Here is a 23,834-nt window from a genome sequence, read left to right as displayed (position 1 = left end):
GTCAGTGACTGTCAGAAATATGTAATTTTATAAGACATTTGTTTCATCCACTTATGTTTTTGTGGTTTTATCTCAAAACCATACCACTATCAGGACATCATTTGGAACTGACACACAAATAAGTCAAAAAGGACACATGAGTAGGTATCAAACTGGCAGCCTTTTATTGTATTCACATGTGTATGTGAAGGAAATATTGGCAAGTGTTTCTGCTTGTGGTCCTCAGGCCCCTTGTGTTGCGTTTTCTGCATGAGAACGATTAGGAGGTGGTGGTAGTAGAGGAGGACACCACCTTTCCGTCCTTCAGTTCCTCTGTGATCACTACCACCTTGGAAGACTTAGTCATGGTAGAGTCAAACCCACGGGGAAAGGGAGTACTGTGAAGGGGAAGAATTACATTGCTTGTATTAAATAAAAATTATGCTTAATTTTACACAGTTATTTGTTTATAATGAAAGAATAGAACTGTTCTTTGCAGACAAATTACCTGCCCTCTCCGTCCAACAGCCTCCTGTATTCTGCGATCTCCATCTCCAGCCGTGTCTTTATGTCGAGCAGCATATTGTATTCTTGGCTCTGTTGTTCAATGTCAGCGCGCAGACACATCAGTTGCTCTTCCAGGGACGTCACCTGACACTGGAGGCCTTGGAGCTGCATGGCATACCGTGCCTCTGTGTCAGCTAAAGTGCCTTCAAGGGCTGCTTTCTGGAGAGGGACAGTGAAGACAAAAAGGACGAAGACGAGGAGGCATGAATAAACTGAAAAGTACTCTGGGTGCTTCAAATAGTTTGTAAGATTTGCCCGAGGTTATTATCGTTTACCATGCTCAGTTGGGACTGCAGCTCAATCTCCAGGCCCTGTAGTGTGCGACGGAGTTCAGTGATTTCTGTCTTGGTAGTTGAGAGGGTTTCTGTGCTGGCTGCCACCTCCTTGTTCAGAGTCTCTGTCTGCAGTAGACATTGAGAACACCAGTGTTAAATAAATATGTTACATACATAACACCCCAAAAAGGCAATGACAAATGCTTAGTCAATTAATATCACTAATATGGTTTGGGTCCAGTCTTACCTTTGTTTGGAACCAGGTTTCGAGTTCTTTCTGGTTCTTGTTAGCCAGTTGCTCGTACTGCTCACGAATCTCAGCCATAATGTTGCTCAGGTCCGGCTGGTTTTTGGCTTCCACCTCCACATTGATCTGTCCACTCATCTGGCTTCTCAAGGCTTCCAATTCCTGTTGCATAAGAGGAGTTTGGTTAAAGGTGGATGTTTCCTGAGTTGTGTGAAGAAAATTTAACCTACATTCAAATGAGCAAAATAAATAAAGATCCATTCAGATAGCTGTTAGGTTTTTGCACCTCCTCGTGGTTCTTTTTCAGGAAGATGAGCTCCTCCCTGAGGCCTTCTATCTGCATCTCCAGGTCTGATCTGGCCAGTGTCAGCTCATCCAACAGTCTCTTAAGACCGGCGATATCTGCCTCCACTGATTGACGCATGGCAAGCTCATTCTCGTACCTGTGAGGCAGCAAGCGATCAGACATTTGCACATCATCAATGTGTACATCTTTCATGTATTGCCTCAGAGTAATTTAACTTTTTTTTTCCATTTTACTACATTTGAGACAATTTCTGGTCCTCGTTCTGATACTTACTTGGTTCTGAAGTCGTCTGCTGCCAGTTTTGCATTGTCAATGGCCAGATAGATGCCTCCATTGACTCGGGTGGCATCCTGGATCTGTGTGATGAAACAAGGTTTTAGTGAGTTCATGCATTTCTTTCATCCAGCTGTCTCCAACTTCAAAGAGACCTGGCAAACATTAAATATGCTGCTAACAACACTTCTCAAAAGCACTGAATGCAATGCAAGCACAGTACAAAATCATGCATTTGTGTATGCTTTTCTACTTAGGTAAGTTAAAGTTCCAACATATCATTTCTATGATAAATAACAGAGTGACCTGCTTTGGTATCTCATTCAGAAGTTGTGTGAGTGTCATACCTTTCCTTGCAGGTCAGCAATGGTGGCCTCAAAAGCAGAGTAGTCACGGGCACTGGGGGAGCTCTTACTGTCCAAGAAATTGCGGATCTTGAGCTCCAACTCGGCGTTGGCCTTCTCAAGGTTGCGCACCTTATCCAGGTAGGAGGCCAGACGGTCGTTCAGGTTCTGCATGGTGGCCTTCTCATTGGCCCCAACATGGAGGTCCAGGCCCTCACTTCCACAAAAACCTGCACCCCCTCCATAGCCATAACCAAAACCGACACCGGCACCTCCACCTCCACCTCCACTTCTTCCACCACCAAAACTGGAAACAGAGATTTTGGCCCCGGAGCCACCTGCACCACCACACACACTGGAAGAATAAAACTTTCGCGCTGAGCCTCCTCCAAAGCCTCTTCCACCACTTCCACTTGAACCTCCAAAGGAGGAATAACTCAGGCTCATTCTTGAGGACATCTTTAAGACTGCTTAGGAGCTCTTGCTGCCTTGGAGATGATGAGATGGACTGAGATACACAGCTCTACCTCTGTCCCCTTTTTATCCTTCTGCTTCTGCCTCCGGTGAGGGTGAGGGTGTGCAGGGCTGAAGGGAGGAGCATTACCTAAAATGGTAGCTCTGCCCCACCCATCACACACACCTTCAGGATCATTTTGTGTAAGGAGAAGGAGAATAAGGGATTTAACTTGATCCAATCTTATTAGGGAATTTACTGAATTCATTCGAACCTCACAACTACCTGCAGTCCTCAGTGGCTTCATTATTCCATTTGTCCTTTATTCCCATGCTCCACATTAGTGTGCACAAAGGCAGAGCATCTATGTGAACCGTCATCTTTTATTTCTATAAAGTATACTATAAAATGTAAAACAGCTACACCCGTTACTGTAAGCCTCACTTAAGGTATTCAATCAAATCTGGCAAGTTTTCAACTTCAGGGTCAAACCATGCTGGCCAGACCTGTTATGTTACCAAGGCAACACGTGTTGTAAACACTGTGAAATGGATCAGTGAGATAGTTGTTTTTTGACTCTCAGCCAGCACACTTCTTCACACACACATCTTTGTCTTTTTGCTCTGTTATCTTCCATGAAATCAGCTTTTAGGTGTTGGCCTTTTTATCATAGTTTCTGTTATTTTTTTACATCCTCTTCTTAAAATTGTATACATATACTTAAGTGTACAGGTTTTATGTTTTGCTCAACAGCAGATTGCAGAGTTAGAAACAGTTTTCGAAGACGTCCATAACGTCAGTCAATACCTGGCCTCATTCAAGACTGGGCAAAGCGCTGCTGGAAAGCTCACCGCAGATATGCCAGTATGTTCTTTACTTTCCTTGGCATTGTCCTTTGGCATGTGTATCATGCCCAAACAAGAACAAGCGCTTGCTTGTTTGCTTCCTTCCATTGCACCACAGTATTTCTTTCAATTTTTTACAGGCATTTCAACCTTCCCTCTCTGTTTTGGATTAATTTTCAAATAGTGACAATTATAGGAATAATGGATGTATTATTTTGAACATTTTGCTTCTGGTTAAGTCTCACAAAAAGTTGTTTTATTTCTCACCAACAAATTACTATTGCAGAGTATGCACATCCACAGCCTGCAGTAATACAAGCCAGATGTTGCTTTTTGCAGCTGCTTTTCATTCAGAGGTTTCAGACCCATCTCATGCGTGTGTCAAAATGCTATAAATAATGTCCAAGTGTTTGAAACCTCAAAATGAACTTTGAATAGTTTGAAACCCCGAGTAATACATGAGTGGATATACTCTCTTCCTCCGGAGAGAGCATTTTCACACCAACACACCAACCTCTTGTGCATACACACTGTAAGGTAGCTCTGCATAATAATTCATTGACGGTTTTACTGCTCCATTTGCAGATGCCCAGTCTTTTTAATGCACAAGTTTTCTGCAAGTATTCTATAGCATAGAATAATAGCAAAACTGTTTTTACAGCTGTAAGTAAATTTACAGGGGCACGGCGAAGAGGTGAATGTCATTGTCTCATGACATCTGTACCATTTCAAACATTTATCCTCTAATATCACTTCCTAAACATGGATCATTTTCACTACCAGCAGAAACAAGTGATGGTGTAAATGTGCGTTCACGAAATACAGCGTAACTCGACAAGACAGTACCCATTGTGCAATCAGACATACCTGTGATAGAATAACATAGGGTGTGGCACTGGAGAGGTTTAAACGGCATATTATTACAGCATTCTTGCTGAGTTAGCTTATGTTAAGTTTACTGTAAGTTAGTATCAGAATTAAAAGGGAAATTGTCTGTAATATTTTTAAGTGTGAGACACCGTGGCAAGGTGAAGAATATGCTTCACTGTGATAGACGAGTGCATAAGACTCCATAAAACTGTCTTCTGTAGATTGACAAAAGTTGTAAGAATACCTAAAAATTAGGGAAATATAATGCAGAACATATATTTTACAAGTAATAATGTGTGGGAGTCTGTATGCAAATTGTGTCCTATTTGTCCCCCACTTAGGTACCTGCTTTTGAAATAGATGTGCAAAGTGTCCTCTTCTCTGAATATACATTGCACAACTTGCCCATTACTGTGTCACTATAGTAATACAAAAAAATAGCAACAATGCGAATATGAAGAGCATTTATCTTTTAAAAAGACATTTTAACAGCAGTTGGCTGTCAGGTTGTCCTGAGGTAAAATGTTTGACATCATATAACTAAAGCATGACTGAGTAATTTTTCCGCAGGCAGTGGGTGACAGTTGCATGAGTCAAGATAAAACTTACTTTCAGAGATTTTCTCACATTGTTTTGCAGGTCTCAGAAGCTTCAGTGTGAGAATGTCAAATACACACAACAATGTCAATAAGGTTGAGCTGCAAAAAATCTAGTCTATTTTTCAATTTTTAAAAAAGACATAGGCTTCCGTTTTCTTAAATGAAATTTATGCTCTTGTAAAAAACAGCTGTTCATTTATTAAATCTATATCTAAATGTGATTAACATTATCATTACAGCTCCTGAATTACACGTCTTTTTTCAGTGACATGAAATCAGTCTTGCTTATGCTAGCATCTTCTAAGGTATACAGTTTGCTGTTAAGAGACTTTCACGTTTCGTACTATGACATAAAATAGGTCAGTAAATACCCCACTCATGAATTTCGAAGCTTTAATGCGTCTTTACAAAGGCAGTTTCTATCAAGTGGCTAAATGAGATTATAGAGCATCATCACACCGAACGCTGATTTACAGACAACATTAAGTCATGTGACTGCAGTGTAGTTTGTTTACAGTCTGATGTTAGCTTTTTACCTCTGACAATGGCCATTACATTTCAAAAATCATAAAGTGGTGTTCATCTGTAAAGATTTTCTTGCTGAACACAACATGAGTATCATGAACGTTTGTTTACCGCAAAAGTTATTTTCTGCAGTAATCCAAAAACCAATGGGAAAATCCCATCGTTTTTTTTTTCTCTTTCCTTTTAAATGAACCAGGGCAACATTACAGTAAAACACAAAAGAGACTTTATGTATGTGTTATGTTTCTAATTTAATTCTCTACACTTCACAGGTAGATTTTATTCAGTTCAAAAAAGAAATGAAGATATTAAAGTGTAACACAATGTTCTGTAACCAACAGATACTGTGCAAACTGCTCTGCTCTGTGGCTTTATGTGAGTCGAGTGATTTACGGTGCTGGTATGCGGTAATGCAAAGTGTGACTGTGGTTTCTGTGTGGATAGCAAAGTATAAATGAGGCGTGCTGCCATCAGTTAAGATATTTCTGCAAACTGGCTTATTTTCCATTCACCCAAAATTACTTATCAGATTTTCATATGACAAGATGTGTATCAAAACCACAGACTAATTGGTGCATGCCCTGCATCTATTGAGTGACACTGCTATGCACATGGTATGTGTGGGAGTTGTACCTGCACTTAAACTTGCAGGGCTTTTGCCAAAAACCATTTCAATAAGTCTTTTTGACACATTTACAGTGTCACGTACCCCATCCACTTTTCATGTTAGCGGGTGAAAGAATGCTTAAGGCCCATTTAAGTCTGAGTACGAAGTGCCTCTCTGGTACAAATAATAGACTTGTGTTGAAAACCATGTCGGAACAGTATGCTCAAAATGTGCTGTGACATGAGAAAGAGCCCCGAGCGCTTTTACCTGGGTGTGTAACTTAGGCTCTAAGCCAACATAAAGCAATATCTCCCTTTCAGTCCGCAGAGAGAAAGAGCACTGCGATTAATCACTGAAAGCTCAGGTGTTTTTTTGACAATGCTCTTCTGCCTTTGTGTTTATCTTATTTCAGGCACAGACTGGTTTCTATTGCATCTTGCAGTGTCCTGCCGCTATTAACCGCACCCTTTACAGTACTTATTCTTGCAACACTTCCACTGGTCAGGTGCACTGAGAGTTCTGGAAATTCACAACCAAACTCAGAACTGAACAGATTCCCTTTTTCTGCCACCAAAAAACATAAAAGTAGCTGATATCTCTATTGGAGATAGGAGCCGATTATGAGACAATGCAAGCAGACAGACATGCAGAAGGCCCCATCATCTCTGCTACGGAGCAAGACACTCAGAGTTTAGAGTTATTTAGCCTCTTTTTGTCATTACTTTGCATGTCTTTGCAGTCATTAAAGATCTCCCCGAAGTCTTGTGTCTCTTTTTAGGCCTTTTTTAGTCTCTTTGTAGTTGTTTTTCTGTCTCTCAGTAGTTAATAAGTGTCTTTTAGTGTTTGCTTTGCTGCCTTCCACAGTTGTGATGAGTCTCTTTGTGTCTCTTTGTAGCTATTATGCATTTTTTGTAGCTGTTTTGTCTCTCAGTGTGGTCATCTTGTGTCTCTTTGTAGTCATTTTTAGTCTGTTTGTAATGTTTTGGGGTTTTTTTTTGGTCCTTTTCCATAGTTGTAAGTCTTGAGTGTCCTTGCAGCTGTTTTACATTCTTTGTAGTTATTTGGGTCTTTGTTGACATTTTGTGTCTTTGTTGTACTTTGAGTCTCTGGTTGATTTGTGTTTGTTGCCCCTTTCTGTAGTAGTAGCGAGTCTTTTTATGTCTCTTTGCAGCTATTTTGCATTTCTTTGTAATCATTTTGTGTCTCTCTTTCGTAATTATGTGTCTCTTGTACTCTGTGTCTCTTTTGTGTCTCCTCATAGTCGTTTTGTGTCTCTTTGTGACTTTTTTTTTGTCCCTTTCCGGAGTTGTTATGAGTCTCTTTGTGTGTCTGGGCCTGTGCCCAGTGGGCCCATTTAATTTTTCATCCGTGACTACACGTTAACTGAACTGAACAAGGAGCCCATGTGCACAAAATTAAACCCCCAATTTCTTATATTTTGGTAATAATAATGATAATTCCAGTCAGCAGAGGGAAAACCTGTGTTCTCTTTTTCTGCTAATCCGATATCCTCAGAGTTAGTGCAACAAAAAAGCACATCTGTGGGGAATTTGCTCACCTTTTAGGAAAACGTTTTATTTAGGCTTAAAGCTTTGCACCAGGAGGGCGAATTTAAAGTAAGGATTTCATTTTAAACGGGACTCTCTGACTGTCTGTTAGGCGTGAATTGCAACGATGCAGTAATGCAGTAATGGTGCACATTTTTTTAGTATTTATTTTTTCCTGTAATCATCTAGAATAATTTTAATTGTTGGATTGAGACAGTAAGTGAAATGAATCCGGTCCTCTTTGCCAAAACTTGAACGTGCTCTGCTGCACAAAGCTGCTGAAACATGATCATGAGGGCTACTAATTAAATTTAATAACACTGCTGATGGATAGCATCAATGTCTTAACAAAGTGCTGCATGAAAGCAGTGAAAGGAAGGGAGTTTTTAATGCTGAGTCATTCTGACTAACGGATAAACTTAGTGATTCACTAAAGGTGAATCACTAGTGGTGTCTGTTTGAATCAACCCCACCCAAATAAAGAGGCCCTTTTTGACTAAGATGATCTGTAAACCTCACCAAAACCAAAGCTACACTTATACAATCTACTCTCTATATTAAGAGTACAATGTTCTTCTTAACTGTCTGTTTTTGTGAAATTCATTGTCACTTGATTATTTTTCCTACAGTGCACAACATGAGATCAATATTGTGCCTTGACTTTGTGTATTTTATGGACTAGTCTTCACTGTCCTGTGACTAAGTTAAAATAATTATGTTTCTAAAGGTCTTTTGCTGTAGCAACAATCTATTTCCTCTTAAGCAAAATGAGATTATGCAGTCCACTTAAGTTGTAGACTTTACTGTTAGAGAGAAACACAAACGTGACACCTGGTGGCGATGAGTAACATTTCAGAACTAAACAGTCAATGACAGATTTTGCTTTATTTTGGTGAATTGTGATTTTACAGCAGAGTTTCTGCTCAGGGGAAACACAGGAGACACTGACCTTGACCTCAGACAACAAAAAAGGTATCAAGTTTTTAACAGTAGTTTTGCATGACCTGAAGATGGCTTGAATCGCGACCTTTTTACGACTCGTGTCATGTCCAAAAATTGTACAAATTTGCAGATGATAATGCAGGCACAAACTCTAATCAAACTTTCTGAGTTGTAAAACACATTTTAGGTTTAGGAATACACATTGTTATCTGTGCTGTCTGGCTTTTTAATTCTGTTTTTGTCCGACACCTACCAAAATTAACATCCGTCAAGGAAAAAGCATCACCTGCTGCAACCTTTACCATATTAAAATCAAAAGAAAAGCTCTTTAAACCTCCTTAAAACACAAAAGTTCTTTTTGAAAATAGTTTTAAATTCATTAGAAACTATCATATAGCGAACTTGAAATTAGAAGTGAACAGCTGACTCTGGGGAATGATTCATTAAGCAAGTATTGCAACATTTAGGTGCCAAATCATCATTAAACTGTAAGTTTTAGGTATCACTGAATGTCTTCCACCTGGGTATCAACAGTGGAGGACACCACCTGCCCATCAACAATCTCCTCCACAATGGTCTTCACCCTCCGCTCAATGTGGGGTTTTTGCTCTGCAGCGGTAGAGAACAAATATAATGCATCATGAGACCACAGTGCAATGAGTCTAATTATATCATATTGTTACAAGATCAGAAAATTGGTTTCTTGACTGACTGGGATTCTTACCTTCCACTTCCACAACCTTGCTGATGACCACGGCTCTAAATGGAAAGAGGGAACATTGTTTAAAACCTTTTTTCTTTTTCATATTTTGCTTTAAAAAGTCATAGAATGCATGTCATTAAAACGTCACTAAAAAGTCATATATTAAAATGTCATAAAAAATGTCATTAGAAAAATGAAAAAGTTATGTGGATCTTACAGTCCTTTCTCCCGCGTCTCTCCATCCAGCAGCCTCCGGTACTCAGCAATCTCCAATTCCAGCCTCATCTTGATGTCCAGCAGCATGTCATACTCAGTTTGCTGCTGCTCCAGAGAGAGAATCAGCTGCTTCAGCTCTTCCTGCAGCATGTCGATGGTCCTCTGCAGCTGGCTGAGCTGGAGGTTGAATCGACTTTTTGTTTCGTCCACGCTTTGCTGCAGGCACTGAATCTACGGGACAGACGGGAGTGTGATCAGAAAAAAAGCTTGCCACAACGGTAATCGGTTCAATTTTTTTGGAATCAACAGATACCCAGCCTTAAGACTTTTTGCTTGCTATGAAGCATCACCAACCCTGGCTGCTGAAGCGTTTTATTAACTTTAGATAAACTTTGGAAAATAGTTTTGCGCAGAACAGGGATTGTGGATATTGTCCCCATCACAATGCATTAGGAAAAATCCAGTCTCACTCCCAACTTGTAAAATACCAGCCTTGATAAATGGTCCTTGGCGTCAGATAGTAACACAACTGGCACCCCTTTGCCGGAGTTTGAGACACACCGGGCAGTTTCATTTTCCGACACTGAGCAGCTGCTGTTGTATAAAGAGAATGGCCGCGTAGAGGATCAAACAAGCTCTGGACTTTCACCAAGAAAACCACTGTTCACAAACATGCTTATTTTAACCCAAGCTACTATGTTTTTTCTAAGCCAAAGGAGGTATCCCTAATAACAAAGTTATTTAACTACGATCTGTTTACTTTTGTTATGGGTGAAAGGTGGGTGTGCCCTTTATCAAGCCCATTCCCTGTGTTTTTTGCGTGTGTCTCTGAGTGCTTTTCCAAGTGCCACCCTACCCTCCTCCCCACCATGCAGAGATGGATTGAGCACACCTGTGCTTAATCTGCTCATTAGGAACATGGAGTATATAAAGACTGAAGAAGTGAAATGTTAGGGCCAGTGTTGCAGCGTGGCAGCATGAATGTTGTGTGCTGACTGTGCAGACTGAAGAAATTAAAGTTGCAGTCCACTGGATCAGTGATCTTTACGCCCATTTGGAGGGAGGCTCGTGAACCTTGTGTGTATTTATTGTTTTAGTCATCTAATTAATTGTCACTTTCTTTGCTATAATAAAGCAATTTTTTGTAAGATTTTCCAGTACTTCTTGTACACTTTTACTTCCTGTTTTTTCCCTTTGTTTTTTGCAAAAAATAACTTTTGTTTATACACCAGTTTCCCCTCGCTTCTGCTTCACTTTTTTTGCTACTCCCTTCATTCCCTGAGCCTCATCGGGAAATGTAACACTTTGAAAAGAGACTGTGTGCATTTGACGAGCAGAAACTCTACATTTACTCAAAGTACATAAGGACATGTGAGTGCTGTTTTAAGACAGACTGAAAAGCTGGTAACCTACCCTTTAATCTGAATACAATCAGCTAACCCTGCACAGTAAAATGTGTTTGTTTTTGCATTCTCCCAGTTTTACCTCTGTGATGACACTTTGTCGACTGATCTCCAAACTCTGGTAGGTTCTCTTCAGCTCTGACAGCTCTGTGTAGGAGGTTGTCACCTCTACTGAACATGTCTTGATTTTCGTCTCAAGAAGAGCCACCTTTTCTCACACACACACACACACACACACACACACACACACACACACACACACACAAACACAAAAAAATAAAATAAAATCCCCTGACATGCCATATCTTTGCAAAATCGTTTCAGGCCCCTGTCTCACCTTGGCTTGGAACCATTTCTCGAGCTCCTGCTTGTTCCTCAGCACCAGAGCTTCATACTGCTCCCTCATCTCCTGCAGGACCAATGTCAGATCAACAGACTCTGCACTGTCCACCTCTACATTAACCGTGCCAGTCTGCTGGATCCTCAGCTGCTGCAGCTCCTGCAACATGGACACTTTATTTAAAAAAAAAAAAAAAATCCCCTGCCCCTCTACAGGTGTGTGATATCATGGTGGCCCATCACCAGCAGATGGCGCCATTGAACATAAAAACAGATCATACAGCTTTTAACACCAGTCAGTGTCTTCTTCATGTTCTTTTCTATTCTATTGTTGTTGTTTTTTGTTTTTTTTTATTTTTTTTTACAAATTTTGTTTTCAACACTACAACAGAGAAAAATTCTGAATGTGTCTTACCTCCTCATGGTTTCTCTTGATGTACACAAGCTCCTCTTTCAAGCCTTCTATCTGCACTTCCAGATCACTGATGGCAATAGTCAGGCTGTCCCGGACCCCTCGGAGACGCAACACGTCGGCTTGCACCATCGTATGCATGTTCAACTCCGTCTCATACCTACAGAGGGAAGCCAGGTATAGTTAAAATTATATTAAATGAGTGAACAGTCATCGGCACCTTCAGTCTATAATGTAAATGTAATTCCACCCACATAATGTAAACCATTTTTTTCAGACTTTTTAAAAGAAAATTACAGAGTACAGTTTCAAAACATTCTTCAAATCTGACTGATGTATTATCCAATGAAATGACTGGAGAATGCATGTGGATTTTAGCATGAAGCAACCTACTTTATTTTAAAGTCGTCTGCAGCCAGTTGAGCATTGTCAACCTTCAGGATGATGCGTCGATTCTCTAAATGTTTCATCTTGATCTAAATGAGGACAAAAAGAAATTGACTTTATTTCATATATATATTTGTCACACTGGATTAATTCATCGTTTACATTTATGTGTCATGTGTCATTTTTACACAGCAGCGGACACCCAAAACATGATATTTCAAAAAACTCACTTTTGTATGTTGGGTTTTGATTGAAAGCAACTGTAGATGATTAAATTACAAGTTATTATACATCCCTAAGCATGCGCATAAATGTTCGGTGTTCTGCTTTGGTAACCTATTGTTTGTATGTCAGTGTGTGGGGGACGGGGTTGCCAGTGGCCCCATCTGGCCAGAAAATCTGGGGGCACTACTGCTCACTGTGTCTCCCGCTTATTGTTTTGTAGAATATTTTTTTCAGTGATATTTTTTTAATGTGTCATGATGTGTAAAATGTAAGTGGTACCTGATCTCGGAGATCAGCGATGATAGCGTAGTAGTGAGTGAAGTCTTGGGAAGCAGTAGGACCTCTCTTCTCATAATACTCTCTGATCTGCAGCTCCAGCTTCCTGTTGGCGGCCTCCAGGGAGCGCACCTGCATGCACAGCCAGAATTTAGTTCAGGTTCATATCACAAGGGTGATTTTTGGAGGCAAATTTCTTTTACTGTTTTTTGGCGTTTAGACGCTTTTCACAAGCTCTTTGACCCTTTAAATCCTGAGCATAGTAGTTTAATTTCTGTCAGAAACACTGGGGGAAATGCAAAATGACCAAATGGGCAAGAAATGTCCCACAAACTGCAAGAAATTTCTGACAAGAAAACTACCTAAAAATAGCTTAAAAAAGAGGGGAGGATTATTAGTGAATTAGACAAAACTATAGTTATAATTACAACAACCTTACATTTAAAATTATATTACAAAATAATAAAACATATACAGAATAAACACATTTTTACACTTTTTTTATAAGCAAATGTATTTATTATTTATTACAAATGTATTTTTTTCATGCCTTGTTGAGATGTTCATTGCCTTCATCTTTTTCAAGGAAATCAAACAAATTTGCTCAGGTTTTAAGAGATTCAAGCACACTAAAATCAATTACTTTGTTGCAGATTTAAAAAAAATCTATTACCCCAGTAGGGATGGTGCAGCATTTTGTAGGTATATTTCATCATCATAATCATTACCTTCTCCAGGTAGGAGGCCAGGCGGTCGTTGAGGTCCTGCATGGTCACCTTCTCATTGCTGATGACTGCAGACTCGCTAAACGGGGTCAGCAACCCAGTGGAGAAGGACCGGGAGACCCTGGTCCCGAAACCTCCCGCGCCCCCGTGCATGCTGGGCGCGTAGCTCTGGATGGTCCCGCCACTGGAAGTGAGGGTGTGACCACTTCCTACCATCGGCACCCCACTGCTCAGACTTCGGACGCTGCGGGAGCTGAAGCTGGCGCCATTCTGGCGGGAAAGAGAGAGAGACATGGTGAGAGGTGGAGGTGAGCTGGCCTGCAGGTGATGAACAGAGCTGGAGAGTCTCCGAGGAGTGCCTCTGCCTGAGACAACGGGACATTTTATAGGAGAGTGACAGAAGGATGCAGACTGGTCCCATGCCACAACAATGTGTGGTATGCAGATCATATGTGGGTGTTTTTAGGTGTATTCAGTTGCATTAGTGATACTCTGTGGTTGGCAGGTTGAACATCTAGTTAGGCAGCTTGATGCGTAACTGATAACCAGAGACACAAAGATAATTGTTTTTTTTTCCATTTAAATGCCAGTTATACTTCAACTGTGCCAGATTGTCTTCTCTGGTATTTATAACAACATACACTCCTACACTGCCTCTAGTATTTGAAATAAGTCATTTCAGCTGAGATGAATTAAGACTATGTCACTTCTGAAAAAAGGCATAAAAGAATCTTCCACTAATAAGTGGAAAAGTTTAACTTACAGCAATAAATCAAAGCCTTACTTAAAGGTGCAGCAGTTGGTTTTAGCCACAACATCACTGCGTTTTTCAGGCAGGAGACACAAAACATGTTTTTTTTTTTCACCAAGACATCAGTGCATTTCCAGCCAGGTTATTGCCACAAAACACAGGTGTTTTATTAAAGAGACATTGCATCATTTCCAGCTCCAGGATAGTGTCAAGAAAAGTGGTTGTTTTTTACAGTCATCACTGCATTTTCAGCCAGGATATTGTCAAAAAAGTGTCTGTTTTTCTTACAGAAACATTACTGCATTTCCATCCAGGAGACTACCACTAAACATGATTGTTTGTTTTTTTTTGTTTGTTTGGTTTTTTTTACCAATATATCACTGTGTTTCCAGCTGGAATAATGCCATGAAAAGCACTTGTTTTGTGAGATAGCACTGCAATTCTAGTCAGTGCCCCCAAAAGAGTCGCACTTTACTGAGGCATCGTCGCATTTCTACCGGAGATAGTTTCACTAGAACTGGGATATTTTAGCCAAAACATGATCTTTTCCTAACCATAACCAAGTGTTGTTGTTTTTTTTTCCCAAAATCTAACCACACATTAGCCAAAGCGTTCTTGAAAGATAAAGAAGCAGAAAGTTTCATTTTATCAGCTAGATAATAATGTAAAAAAGTTATATAGCTATGGTTTGCAGAAACATGCATCTTATTCTGGCATATGGGTTGATAATGATGCCTGTTTTCATCACATCCACACTTTCTACTATCTTTTCAATCTACTTGTACTGTGTAATTTACTTGCAACATCATCACTGTCATTATCAAACTAACCTAACCAAAAAGAATGGCTGGGAAACCAAGATGTAATTTGTTCTTTAAACATTGCAAACAGGTTCTTCTTAACTGTGTTGTTTTCTGTTGTTTTAATAAAAGGCCCTTTTAAAAGACCTTTTACCAACCTCACAAGCCCTGCAGCTCTAAAGAATTCTCCAAGTGTGAAAACAAAGAAAATCTGTGATGGGCATCAGCTGCTTCCCAACCTGATAACGAGGGTGTGTACACATTTCAACCCAACCTGGGCAACAGGTCACAAGAAACAAGCTGTGTACAGTCTGGTGTGTTTGGGATTTTTATCAGATTTCACTGGTGTGTGTGTGTTGCATCAGTGTATTAAGAGCATAAATGTCAAGAATGAGACCTGCAATTGTCTTTCCACCTCAGGATTATTAGGAATAATGACATGCGGTCAAATATAGTTTCCAAGAATTATTCTAACAACAGGCAAGTTCACGTCTCAGGTGCAGAATTTAGTTTGCTGAAATGCCGCCCATTACTGAGAACATCCTGACGTATTCACTACAGGTGAACAAATGCAGGTACATTTGCAGCTTTCCTTTATGTTGCTGTCACTTCTATTCATGTATAAAACTGTAGCACATAATCACTCAGTCGTTGCTAAATTAGATGAAAGTCAAGCTGACAGGTGATGCTTTCACTGTCTCGTAGGAAATATTATAAGATTATCAGATGACTTAGTATAGTATGTCGTATGTCTGAAAACAAAATATACAGCTTGTAGAGACACTTCATCATATAGCATGTCGACACAAGGCCAAAAACGCCATACTATTGTATTTTAAAAATGTCAAAATTTCACATGTCCAAAAGATGGTTAAGAATGACATATTATAGCATGTAGAGACACGTTATAGTATACAATTTGGAAAAAAAACAAATTTAGCATTACCATCGGCACCCCACTGCTCAGACTTCGGACGCTGCGGGAGCTGAAGCTGGCGCCATTCTGGCGGGAAAGAGAGAGAGACATGGTGAGAGGTGGAGGTGAGCTGGCCTGCAGGTGATGAACAGAGCTGGAGAGTCTCCGAGGAGTGCCTCTGCCTGAGACAACGGGACATTTTATAGGAGAGTGACAGAAGGATGCAGACTGGTCCCATGCCACAACAATGTGTGGTATGCAGATCATATGTGGGTGTTTTTAGGTGTATTCAGTTGCATTAGTGACACTCTGTGGTTGGCAGGTTGAACATCTAGTTAGGCAGCTTGATGCGTAACTGATAACCAGAGACACAAAGATAATTGTTTTTTTTTTCCATTTAAATGCCAGTTATACTTCAACTGTGCCAGAATGTCTTCTCTGGTATTTATAACAACATACACTCCTACACTGCCTCTAGTATTTGAAATAAGTCATTTCAGCTGAGATGAATTAAGACTATGTCACTTCTGAAAAAAGGCATAAAAGAATCTTCCACTAATAAGTGGAAAAGTTTAACTTACAGCAATAAATCAAAGCCTTACTTAAAGGTGCAGCAGTTGGTTTTAGCCACAACATCACTGCGTTTTTCAGGCAGGAGACACAAAACATGTTTTTTTTTTTTCACCAAGACATCAGTGCATTTCCAGCCAGGTTATTGCCACAAAACACAGGTGTTTTATTAAAGAGACATTGCATCATTTCCAGCTCCAGGATAGTGTCAAGAAAAGTGGTTGTTTTTTACAGTCATCACTGCATTTTCAGCCAGGATATTGTCAAAAAAGTGTCTGTTTTTCTTACAGAAACATTACTGCATTTCCATCCAGGAGACTACCACTAAACATGATTGTTTTTTTTTGTTTGTTTGGTTTTTTTTACCAATATATCACTGTGTTTCCAGCTGGAATAATGCCATGAAAAGCACTTGTTTTGTGAGATAGCACTGCAATTCTAGTCAGTGCCCCCAAAAGAGTCGCACTTTACTGAGGCATCGTCGCATTTCTACCGGAGATAGTTTCACTAGAACTGGGATATTTTAGCCAAAACATGATCTTTTCCTAACCATAACCAAGTGTTGTTGTTTTTTTTTCCCAAAATCTAACCACACATTAGCCAAAGCGTTCTTGAAAGATAAAGAAGCAGAAAGTTTCATTTTATCAGCTAGATAATAATGTAAAAAGTTATATAGCTATGGTTTGCAGAAACATGCATCTTATTCTGGCATATGGGTTGATAATGATGCCTGTTTTCATCACATCCACACTTTCTACTATCTTTTCAATCTACTTGTACTGTGTAATTTACTTGCAACATCATCACTGTCATTATCAAACTAACCTAACCAAAAAGAATGGCTGGGAAACCAAGATGTAATTTGTTCTTTAAACATTGCAAACAGGTTCTTCTTAACTGTGTTGTTTTCTGTTGTTTTAATAAAAGGCCCTTTTAAAAGACCTTTTACCAACCTCACAAGCCCTGCAGCTCTAAAGAATTCTCCAAGTGTGAAAACAAAGAAAATCTGTGATGGGCATCAGCTGCTTCCCAACCTGATAACGAGGGTGTGTACACATTTCAACCCAACCTGGGCAACAGGTCACAAGAAACAAGCTGTGTACAGTCTGGTGTGTTTGGGATTTTTATCAGATTTCACTGGTGTGTGTGTGTTGCATCAGTGTATTAAGAGCATAAATGTCAAGAATGAGACCTGCAATTGTCTTTCCACCTCAGGATTATTAGGAATAATGACATGCGGTCAAATATAGTTTCCAAGAATTATTCTAACAACAGGCAAGTTCACGTCTCAGGTGCAGAATTTAGTTTGCTGAAATGCCGCCCATTACTGAGAACATCCTGACGTATTCACTACAGGTGAACAAATGCAGGTACATTTGCAGCTTTCCTTTATGTTGCTGTCACTTCTATTCATGTATAAAACTGTAGCACATAATCACTCAGTCGTTGCTAAATTAGATGAAAGTCAAGCTGACAGGTGATGCTTTCACTGTCTCGTAGGAAATATTATAAGATTATCAGATGACTTAGTATAGTATGTCGTATGTCTGAAAACAAAATATACAGCTTGTAGAGACACTTCATCATATAGCATGTCGACACAAGGCCAAAAACGCCATACTATTGTATTTTAAAAATGTCAAAATTTCACATGTCCAAAAGATGGTTAAGAATGACATATTATAGCATGTAGAGACACGTTATAGTATACAATTTGGAAAAAAAACAAATTTAGCATTACCATCGGCACCCCACTGCTCAGACTTTGGATGCTGCGGGAGCTGAAGCTGGCGCCATTCTGGTGGGAAAGAGAGAGAGACATGGTGAGAGGTGGAGGTGAGTTGGCCTGCAGGTGATGAACAGAGCTGGAGAGTCTCCGAGGAGTGCCTCTGCCTGAGACAACGGGACATTTTATAGGAGAGTGACAGAAGGATGCAGACTGGTCCCATGCCACAACAATGTGTGGTATGCAGATCATATGTGGGTGTTTTTAGGTGTATTCAGTTGCATTAGTGACACTCTGTGGTTGGCAGGTTGAACATCTAGTTAGGCAGCTTGATGCGTAACTGATAACCAGAGACACAAAGATAATTGTTTTTTTTTCCATTTAAATGCCAGTTATACTTCAACTGTGCCAGATTGTCTTCTCTGGTATTTATAACAACATACACTCCTACACTGCCTCTAGTATTTGAAATAAGTCATTTCAGCTGAGATGAATTAAGACTATGTCACTTCTGAAAAAAGGCATAAAAGAATCTTCCACTAATAAGTGGAAAAGTTTAACTTATAGCAATAAATCAAAGCCTTACTTAAAGGTGCAGCAGTTGGTTTTAGCCACAACATCACTGCGTTTTTCAGGCAGGAGACACAAAACATGTTTTTTTTTTTCACCAAGACATCAGTGCATTTCCAGCCAGGTTATTGCCACAAAACACAGGTGTTTTATTAAAGAGACATTGCATCATTTCCAGCTCCAGGATAGTGTCAAGAAAAGTGGTTGTTTTTTACAGTCATCACTGCATTTTCAGCCAGGATATTGTCAAAAAAGTGTCTGTTTTTCTTACAGAAACATTACTGCATTTCCATCCAGGAGACTACCACTAAACATGATTGTTTGGTTTTTTTTTTTGTTTTTTTTTACCAATATATCACTGTGTTTCCAGCTGGAATAATGCCATGAAAAGCACTTGTTTTGTGAGATAGCACTGCAATTCTAGTCAGTGCCCCCAAAAGAGTCGCACTTTACTGAGGCATCGTCGCATTTCTACCGGAAGATAGTTCCACTAGAACTGGGATATTTTAGCCAAAACATGATCTTTTCCTAACCATAACCAAGTGTTGTTGTTTTTTTTCCCCAAAATCTAACCACACATTAGCCAAAGCGTTCTTGAAAGATAAAGAAGCAGAAAGTTTCATTTTATCAGCTAGATAATAATGTAAAAAAGTTATATAGCTATGGTTTGCAGAAACATGCATCTTATTCTGGCATATGGGTTGATAATGATGCCTGTTTTCATCACATCCACACTTTCTACTATCTTTTCAATCTACTTGTACTGTGTAATTTACTTGCAACATCATCACTGTCATTATCAAACTAACCTAACCAAAAAGAATGGCTGGGAAACCAAGATGTAATTTGTTCTTTAAACATTGCAAACAGGTTCTTCTTAACTGTGTTGTTTTCTGTTGTTTTAATAAAAGGCCCTTTTAAAAGACCTTTTACCAACCTCACAAGCCCTGCAGCTCTAAAGAATTCTCCAAGTGTGAAAACAAAGAAAACCAGTGATGGGCATCAGCTGCTGCCCAACCTGATAACGAGGGTGTGTACACATTTCAACCCAACCTGGGCAACAGGTCACAAGAAACAAGCTGTGTACAGTCTGGTGTGTTTGGGATTTTTTATCAGATTTCACTGGTGTGTGTGTGTTGCATCAGTGTATTAAGAGCATAAATGTCAAGAATGAGACCTGCAATTATCTTTCCACCTCAGGATTATTAGGAATAATGACATGCGGTCAAATATAGTTTCCAAGAATTATTCTAACAACAGGCAAGTTCACGTCTCAGGTGCAGAATTTAGTTTGCTGAAATGCCGCCCATTACTGAGAACATCCTGACGTATTCACTACAGGTGAACAAATGCAGGTACATTCGCAGCTTTCCTTTATGTTGCTGTCACTTCTATTCAAGTATAAAACTGTAGCACATAATCACTCAGTCATTGCTAAATTAGATGAAAGTCAAGCTGACAGGTGATGCTTTCACTGTCTCGTAGGAAATATTATAAGATTATCAGATGACTTAGTATAGTATGTCGTATGTCTGAAAACAAAATATACAGCTTGTAGAGACACTTCATCATATAGCATGTCGACACAAGGCTAAAAATGCCATACTATTGTATTTTAAAAATGTCAAAATTTCACATGTTCAAAAGATGGTTAAGAATGACATATTATAGCATGTAGAGACGCGTTATAGTATACAATTTGGAAAAAAAACAAATTTAGCATTACCATCGGCACCCCACTGCTCAGACTTTGGATGCTGCGGGAGCTGAAGCTGGCGCCATTCTGGCGGGAAAGAGAGAGAGACATGGTGAGAGGTGGAGGTGAGCTGGCCTGCAGGTGATGAACAGAGCTGGAGAGTCTCCGAGGAGTGCCTCTGCCTGAGACAACGGGACATTTTATAGGAGAGTGAAAGAAGGATGCAGACTGGTCCCATGCCACAACAATGTGTGGTATGCAGATCATATGTGGGTGTTTTTAGGTGTGTTCAGTTGCATTAGTGACACTCTGTGGTTGGCAGGTTGAACATCTAGTTAGGCAGCTTGATGCGTAACTGATAACCAGAGACACAAAGATAATTGTTTTTTTTTCCATTTAAATGCCAGTTATACTTCAACTGTGCCAGATTGTCTTCTCTGGTATTTATAACAACATACACTCCTACACTGCCTCTAGTATTTGAAATAAGTCATTTCAGCTGAGATGAATTAAGACTATGTCACTTCTGAAAAAAGGCATAAAAGAATCTTCCACTAATAAGTGGAAAAGTTTAACTTATAGCAATAAATCAAAGCCTTACTTAAAGGTGCAGCAGTTGGTTTTAGCCACAACATCACTGCGTTTTTCAGGCAGGAGACACAAAACATGTTTTTTTTTTTTCACCAAGACATCAGTGCATTTCCAGCCAGGTTATTGCCACAAAACACAGATGTTTTATTAAAGAGACATTGCATCATTTCCAGCTCCAGGATAGTGTCAAGAAAAGTGGTTGTTTTTTACAGCCATCACTGCATTTTCAGCCAGGATATTGTCAAAAAAGTGTCTGTTTTTCTTACAGAAACATTACTGCATTTCCATCCAGGAGACTACCACTAAACATGATTGTTTTTTTTGTTTTTTTTTACCAATATATCACTGTGTTTCCAGCTGGAATAATGCTCTGAAAAGCACTTGTTTTGTGAGATAGCACTGCATTTCTAGTCAGTGCCCCCAAAAGAGTCGCACTTTACTGAGGCATCGTCGCATTTCTACCGGAGATAGTTCCACTAGAACTGGGATATTTTAGCCAAAACATGATCTTTTCCTAACCATAACCAAGTGTTGTTGTTTTTTAGTTGTTGTTTTTTTTTGCCAAAATCTAACCACACATTAGCCACAGCGTTCTTGAAAGATAAAGAAGCAGAAAGTTTCATTTTATCAGCTAGATAATAATGTAAAAAAGTTATATAGCTATGGTTTGCAGAAACATGCATCTTATTCTGGCGTATGGGTTGATAATGATGCCTGTTTTCATCACATCCACACTTTCTACTATCTTTTCAATCTACTTGTACTGTGTAATTTACTTGCAACATCATCACTGTCATTATCAAACTAACCTAACCAAAAAGAATGGCTGGGAAACCAAGATGTAATTTGTTCTTTAAACATCGCAAACAGGTTCTTCTTAACTGTGTTGTTTTCTGTTGTTTTAATAAAAGGCCCTTTTAAAAGACCTTTTACCAACCTCACAAGCCCTGCAGCTCTAAAGAATTCTCCAAGTGTGAAAACAAAGAAAATCAGTGATGGGCATCAGCTGCCACCCAATCTGATAACGAGGGTGTGTACACATTTCAACCCAACCTGGGCAACAGATCACAAGAAACAAGTTGTGTACAGTCTGGTGTGTTTGGGATTTTTTATCAGATAAAACTGTAGCACATAATCACTCAGTCGTTGCTAAATTAGATGAAAGTCAAGCTGACAGGTGATGCTTTCACTGTCTGGTAGGAAATATAAGATTATCAGACGACTTAGTATAGTATGTCGAAAAATCTTGACATGTCAAAAAAATGTCTGAAAACAAAATTAGAGACACTTCATCATATAGCATGTCGAAATAAGGCCAAAAATGCCATACTATTGTATATTATGTAAAAATGTCAAAATTTCACATGTCCAAAAGATGGTTAAAAATGACATATTATAGCATGTAGAGACACTTTATAGTATACAATTTGGAAAAAAAACTAATTTAGTATGTCCGAAAAAATTGCAGAAAACACCATAGTATATTATGTTGAAAAATGTCATATTTTGACAGGTCACAAAAAAGGCCTGAAAAACAACATATTATTACTTGTAGAGACACATCATAGTTTACAAAGGGGGTAAAAAGGCCCAAAGCTTCATAATTAAGCATGTCCAAAAAATTGCAGAAAACGCCATAGTATAGTATGTCGAAAAATGTAGAGATGCATATGTTATGGACAAATTCACAAAGATCCTTTTGTGAACACATTTCCCAAAATCTAGGTAACAGGTCATCAGGAGCTATTGGGTGCACCTGAGATGTTCTCCTTCAGCTGACTGCAATCAGTCAGCTGGGAGGTTATATAAAGGGACTGCAGTTCCCCTGCTCAGTTGGTTGTGTGTGTCTGAGAGTCAACACATTCAGTTGGCTTTCTGTGTTTTTTGTTTTGAGTGAGAGTCTGAGTTGAGTGTGTTTGAGATTATTTCTCTGACCAGTTTTCATACACTTTGTTTCCCTCCCCGTCCATTGACTCCCGCTTCACCTTTGGCTTAGGGTCCAATCCTTGTGTTAGTCTATCATTTTGATAGTCAGTGGGAGGCTGTAGAGAGTTTAACTTCTGCTGCCACCTTTTAGAAACCAAGGAACCATTTTGTTTTGAGCCTTTTTGTGATTTGTGCAGTGTGTTGTTAAATTCCCAAGCTGCGACTCCTGACCTTCAGGTTTTGTTTAAAGGGGAAACGTAACACGTCATAGTATGCAAAGTGGGAAAAAAAAGGCCAAAAACGTCATAATTTGGGGCGGCCTCTAGCTCACCTGCTAGAGTGTGTGCCCCATATGCTGAGGCCTTTGCAGCAGCACAGATTCAATTCCAGCCTGTGGCCCTTTGCTGCGTGTCATTTCCCCTCTCTCTCCCACATTTCCTGTCAATCTACAACTGTCCTAAAAGAAATAAAGGAAAATCCCAAAAAGAAAATCTTAAAGAAAAACTTCAGAATTCAGCAGGTCCAAAAAATGCCTGAAAATGACACATTATAACTTGTAGAAACACAACATAGTATACAAAGTGGAAAAAACTTCATAATTTAGCATGTCTGAAAGAAGTATAGCATAGTAGCTACAATAGCTATAATAGTTACTAATCTCAGAGACACAACCAACTACAACATGATGCAAAACTACCTAAGACTCAAAATAAAAACATAATTACCACAGATAAACAAAGCAACAAAAAGTTGCAAAGACAAGCAAAACAACAACTACAAAAAAAACCCCAATGCAAATCCATTACAAAGTCTGTGTGTCTTCCTGCTATGATGGAGAGGGGGCCTCATAGCTGTTGGACCCATTCTCTCATAATCCACCCGTGGTTGTCAATGGCAACTGAATACATAATTACAAAGCCACTTGTAGAAAATCTATACAGTATGTAAACAGTGCTAAAGTCAACCACACTCTGTATTTTCACTAAAAGGGTAGAGTTTACGTCATCTGGAAAGTCCAGGCCACATCTTCACATGGTGAAGGCATAATCATCTCCAACCAAGCATTAAATTAAACACACTGGTTTTGTCTTTTTCAAATGAGGTTTTTCATCATCCAGCTCCACTTCCTTCAAATTAAAACTGATGTCTACAGCCCAAACAGTGTTGGAAAATTGGGGGGGCAAACCAGCTGGGGTGTCTGAGATCCTGCATTCATAAAAT

The 23,834-nt window shown here is 39.4% G+C and overlaps 2 protein-coding genes across 6 annotated transcripts; both read right to left on the bottom strand.

Moving 5' to 3' along the window:
* Positions 1 to 141: 141 nt before the first annotated feature.
* Positions 142 to 2,519, bottom strand: krt15 (keratin 15). The gene is made up of 7 exons (XM_042484644.2): positions 1,996 to 2,519; positions 1,649 to 1,731; positions 1,355 to 1,511; positions 1,069 to 1,230; positions 822 to 947; positions 488 to 705; positions 142 to 377 (listed from the first exon to the last, which is right to left on the bottom strand). Exons 1-7 carry the CDS (start codon positions 2,449 to 2,451, stop codon positions 260 to 262), a joined length of 1,320 nt encoding a protein of 439 aa, XP_042340578.2. The 5' UTR covers positions 2,452 to 2,519; the 3' UTR covers positions 142 to 259.
* A 5,786-nt stretch (positions 2,520 to 8,305) lies between these two features.
* Positions 8,306 to 20,276, bottom strand: LOC121942033 (keratin, type I cytoskeletal 19-like). 5 transcript variants are annotated; one of them, XM_088075764.1, is made up of 12 exons: positions 20,127 to 20,276; positions 17,846 to 17,902; positions 15,565 to 15,621; positions 13,071 to 13,337; positions 12,346 to 12,474; positions 11,848 to 11,930; positions 11,458 to 11,614; positions 11,041 to 11,202; positions 10,786 to 10,911; positions 9,302 to 9,531; positions 9,106 to 9,140; positions 8,306 to 8,990 (listed from the first exon to the last, which is right to left on the bottom strand). In XM_088075764.1, exons 1-12 carry the CDS (start codon positions 20,205 to 20,207, stop codon positions 8,884 to 8,886), a joined length of 1,491 nt encoding a protein of 496 aa, XP_087931890.1. In that variant the 5' UTR covers positions 20,208 to 20,276; the 3' UTR covers positions 8,306 to 8,883. The 5 variants fall into 5 exon arrangements, with proteins under 5 accessions (XP_087931890.1, XP_087931891.1, XP_042341040.2 ...); XM_088075765.1 differs by lacking the exon at positions 15,565 to 15,621 and having other exon boundaries at positions 20,127 to 20,275; XM_042485106.2 differs by lacking the exon at positions 17,846 to 17,902 and having other exon boundaries at positions 20,127 to 20,275.
* Positions 20,277 to 23,834: the final 3,558 nt, after the last annotated feature.

Source organism: Plectropomus leopardus, chromosome 3 (assembly GCF_026936395.1).
Source record: "Plectropomus leopardus strain MGB_pleo_1.0 chromosome 3, ASM2693639v1, whole genome shotgun sequence".
Lineage (NCBI taxonomy): Eukaryota > Metazoa > Chordata > Actinopteri > Perciformes > Serranidae > Plectropomus > Plectropomus leopardus.
Note: the sequence above shows the minus strand (reverse complement) of the source record. Positions and strands in the feature narration are given on the sequence as shown.

Excerpts from the sequence above, each read along its gene's own strand:
- LOC121942033 (XM_088075764.1), bottom strand. The coding sequence starts at position 20,207 with ATGTCTCTCTCTCTTTCCCGCCAGAATGGCGCCAGCTTCAGCTCCCGC. Across the intron at positions 15,622-17,845 it reads TGAGCAGTGGGGTGCCGATG|AATGGCGCCAGCTTCAGCTC; the intron begins GTAATGCTAAAT and ends CTTTCCCGCCAG. Across the intron at positions 11,203-11,457 it reads TCAAGAGAAACCATGAGGAG|GAGCTGCAGCAGCTGAGGAT; the intron begins GTAAGACACATT and ends TCCATGTTGCAG.
- krt15 (XM_042484644.2), bottom strand. The coding sequence starts at position 2,451 with ATGTCCTCAAGAATGAGCCTGAGTTATTCCTCCTTTGGAGGTTCAAGT. Across the intron at positions 1,231-1,354 it reads TGAAAAAGAACCACGAGGAG|GAATTGGAAGCCTTGAGAAG; the intron begins GTGCAAAAACCT and ends CTTATGCAACAG. Across the intron at positions 948-1,068 it reads AAACCTGGTTCCAAACAAAG|ACAGAGACTCTGAACAAGGA; the intron begins GTAAGACTGGAC and ends TGTCTACTGCAG.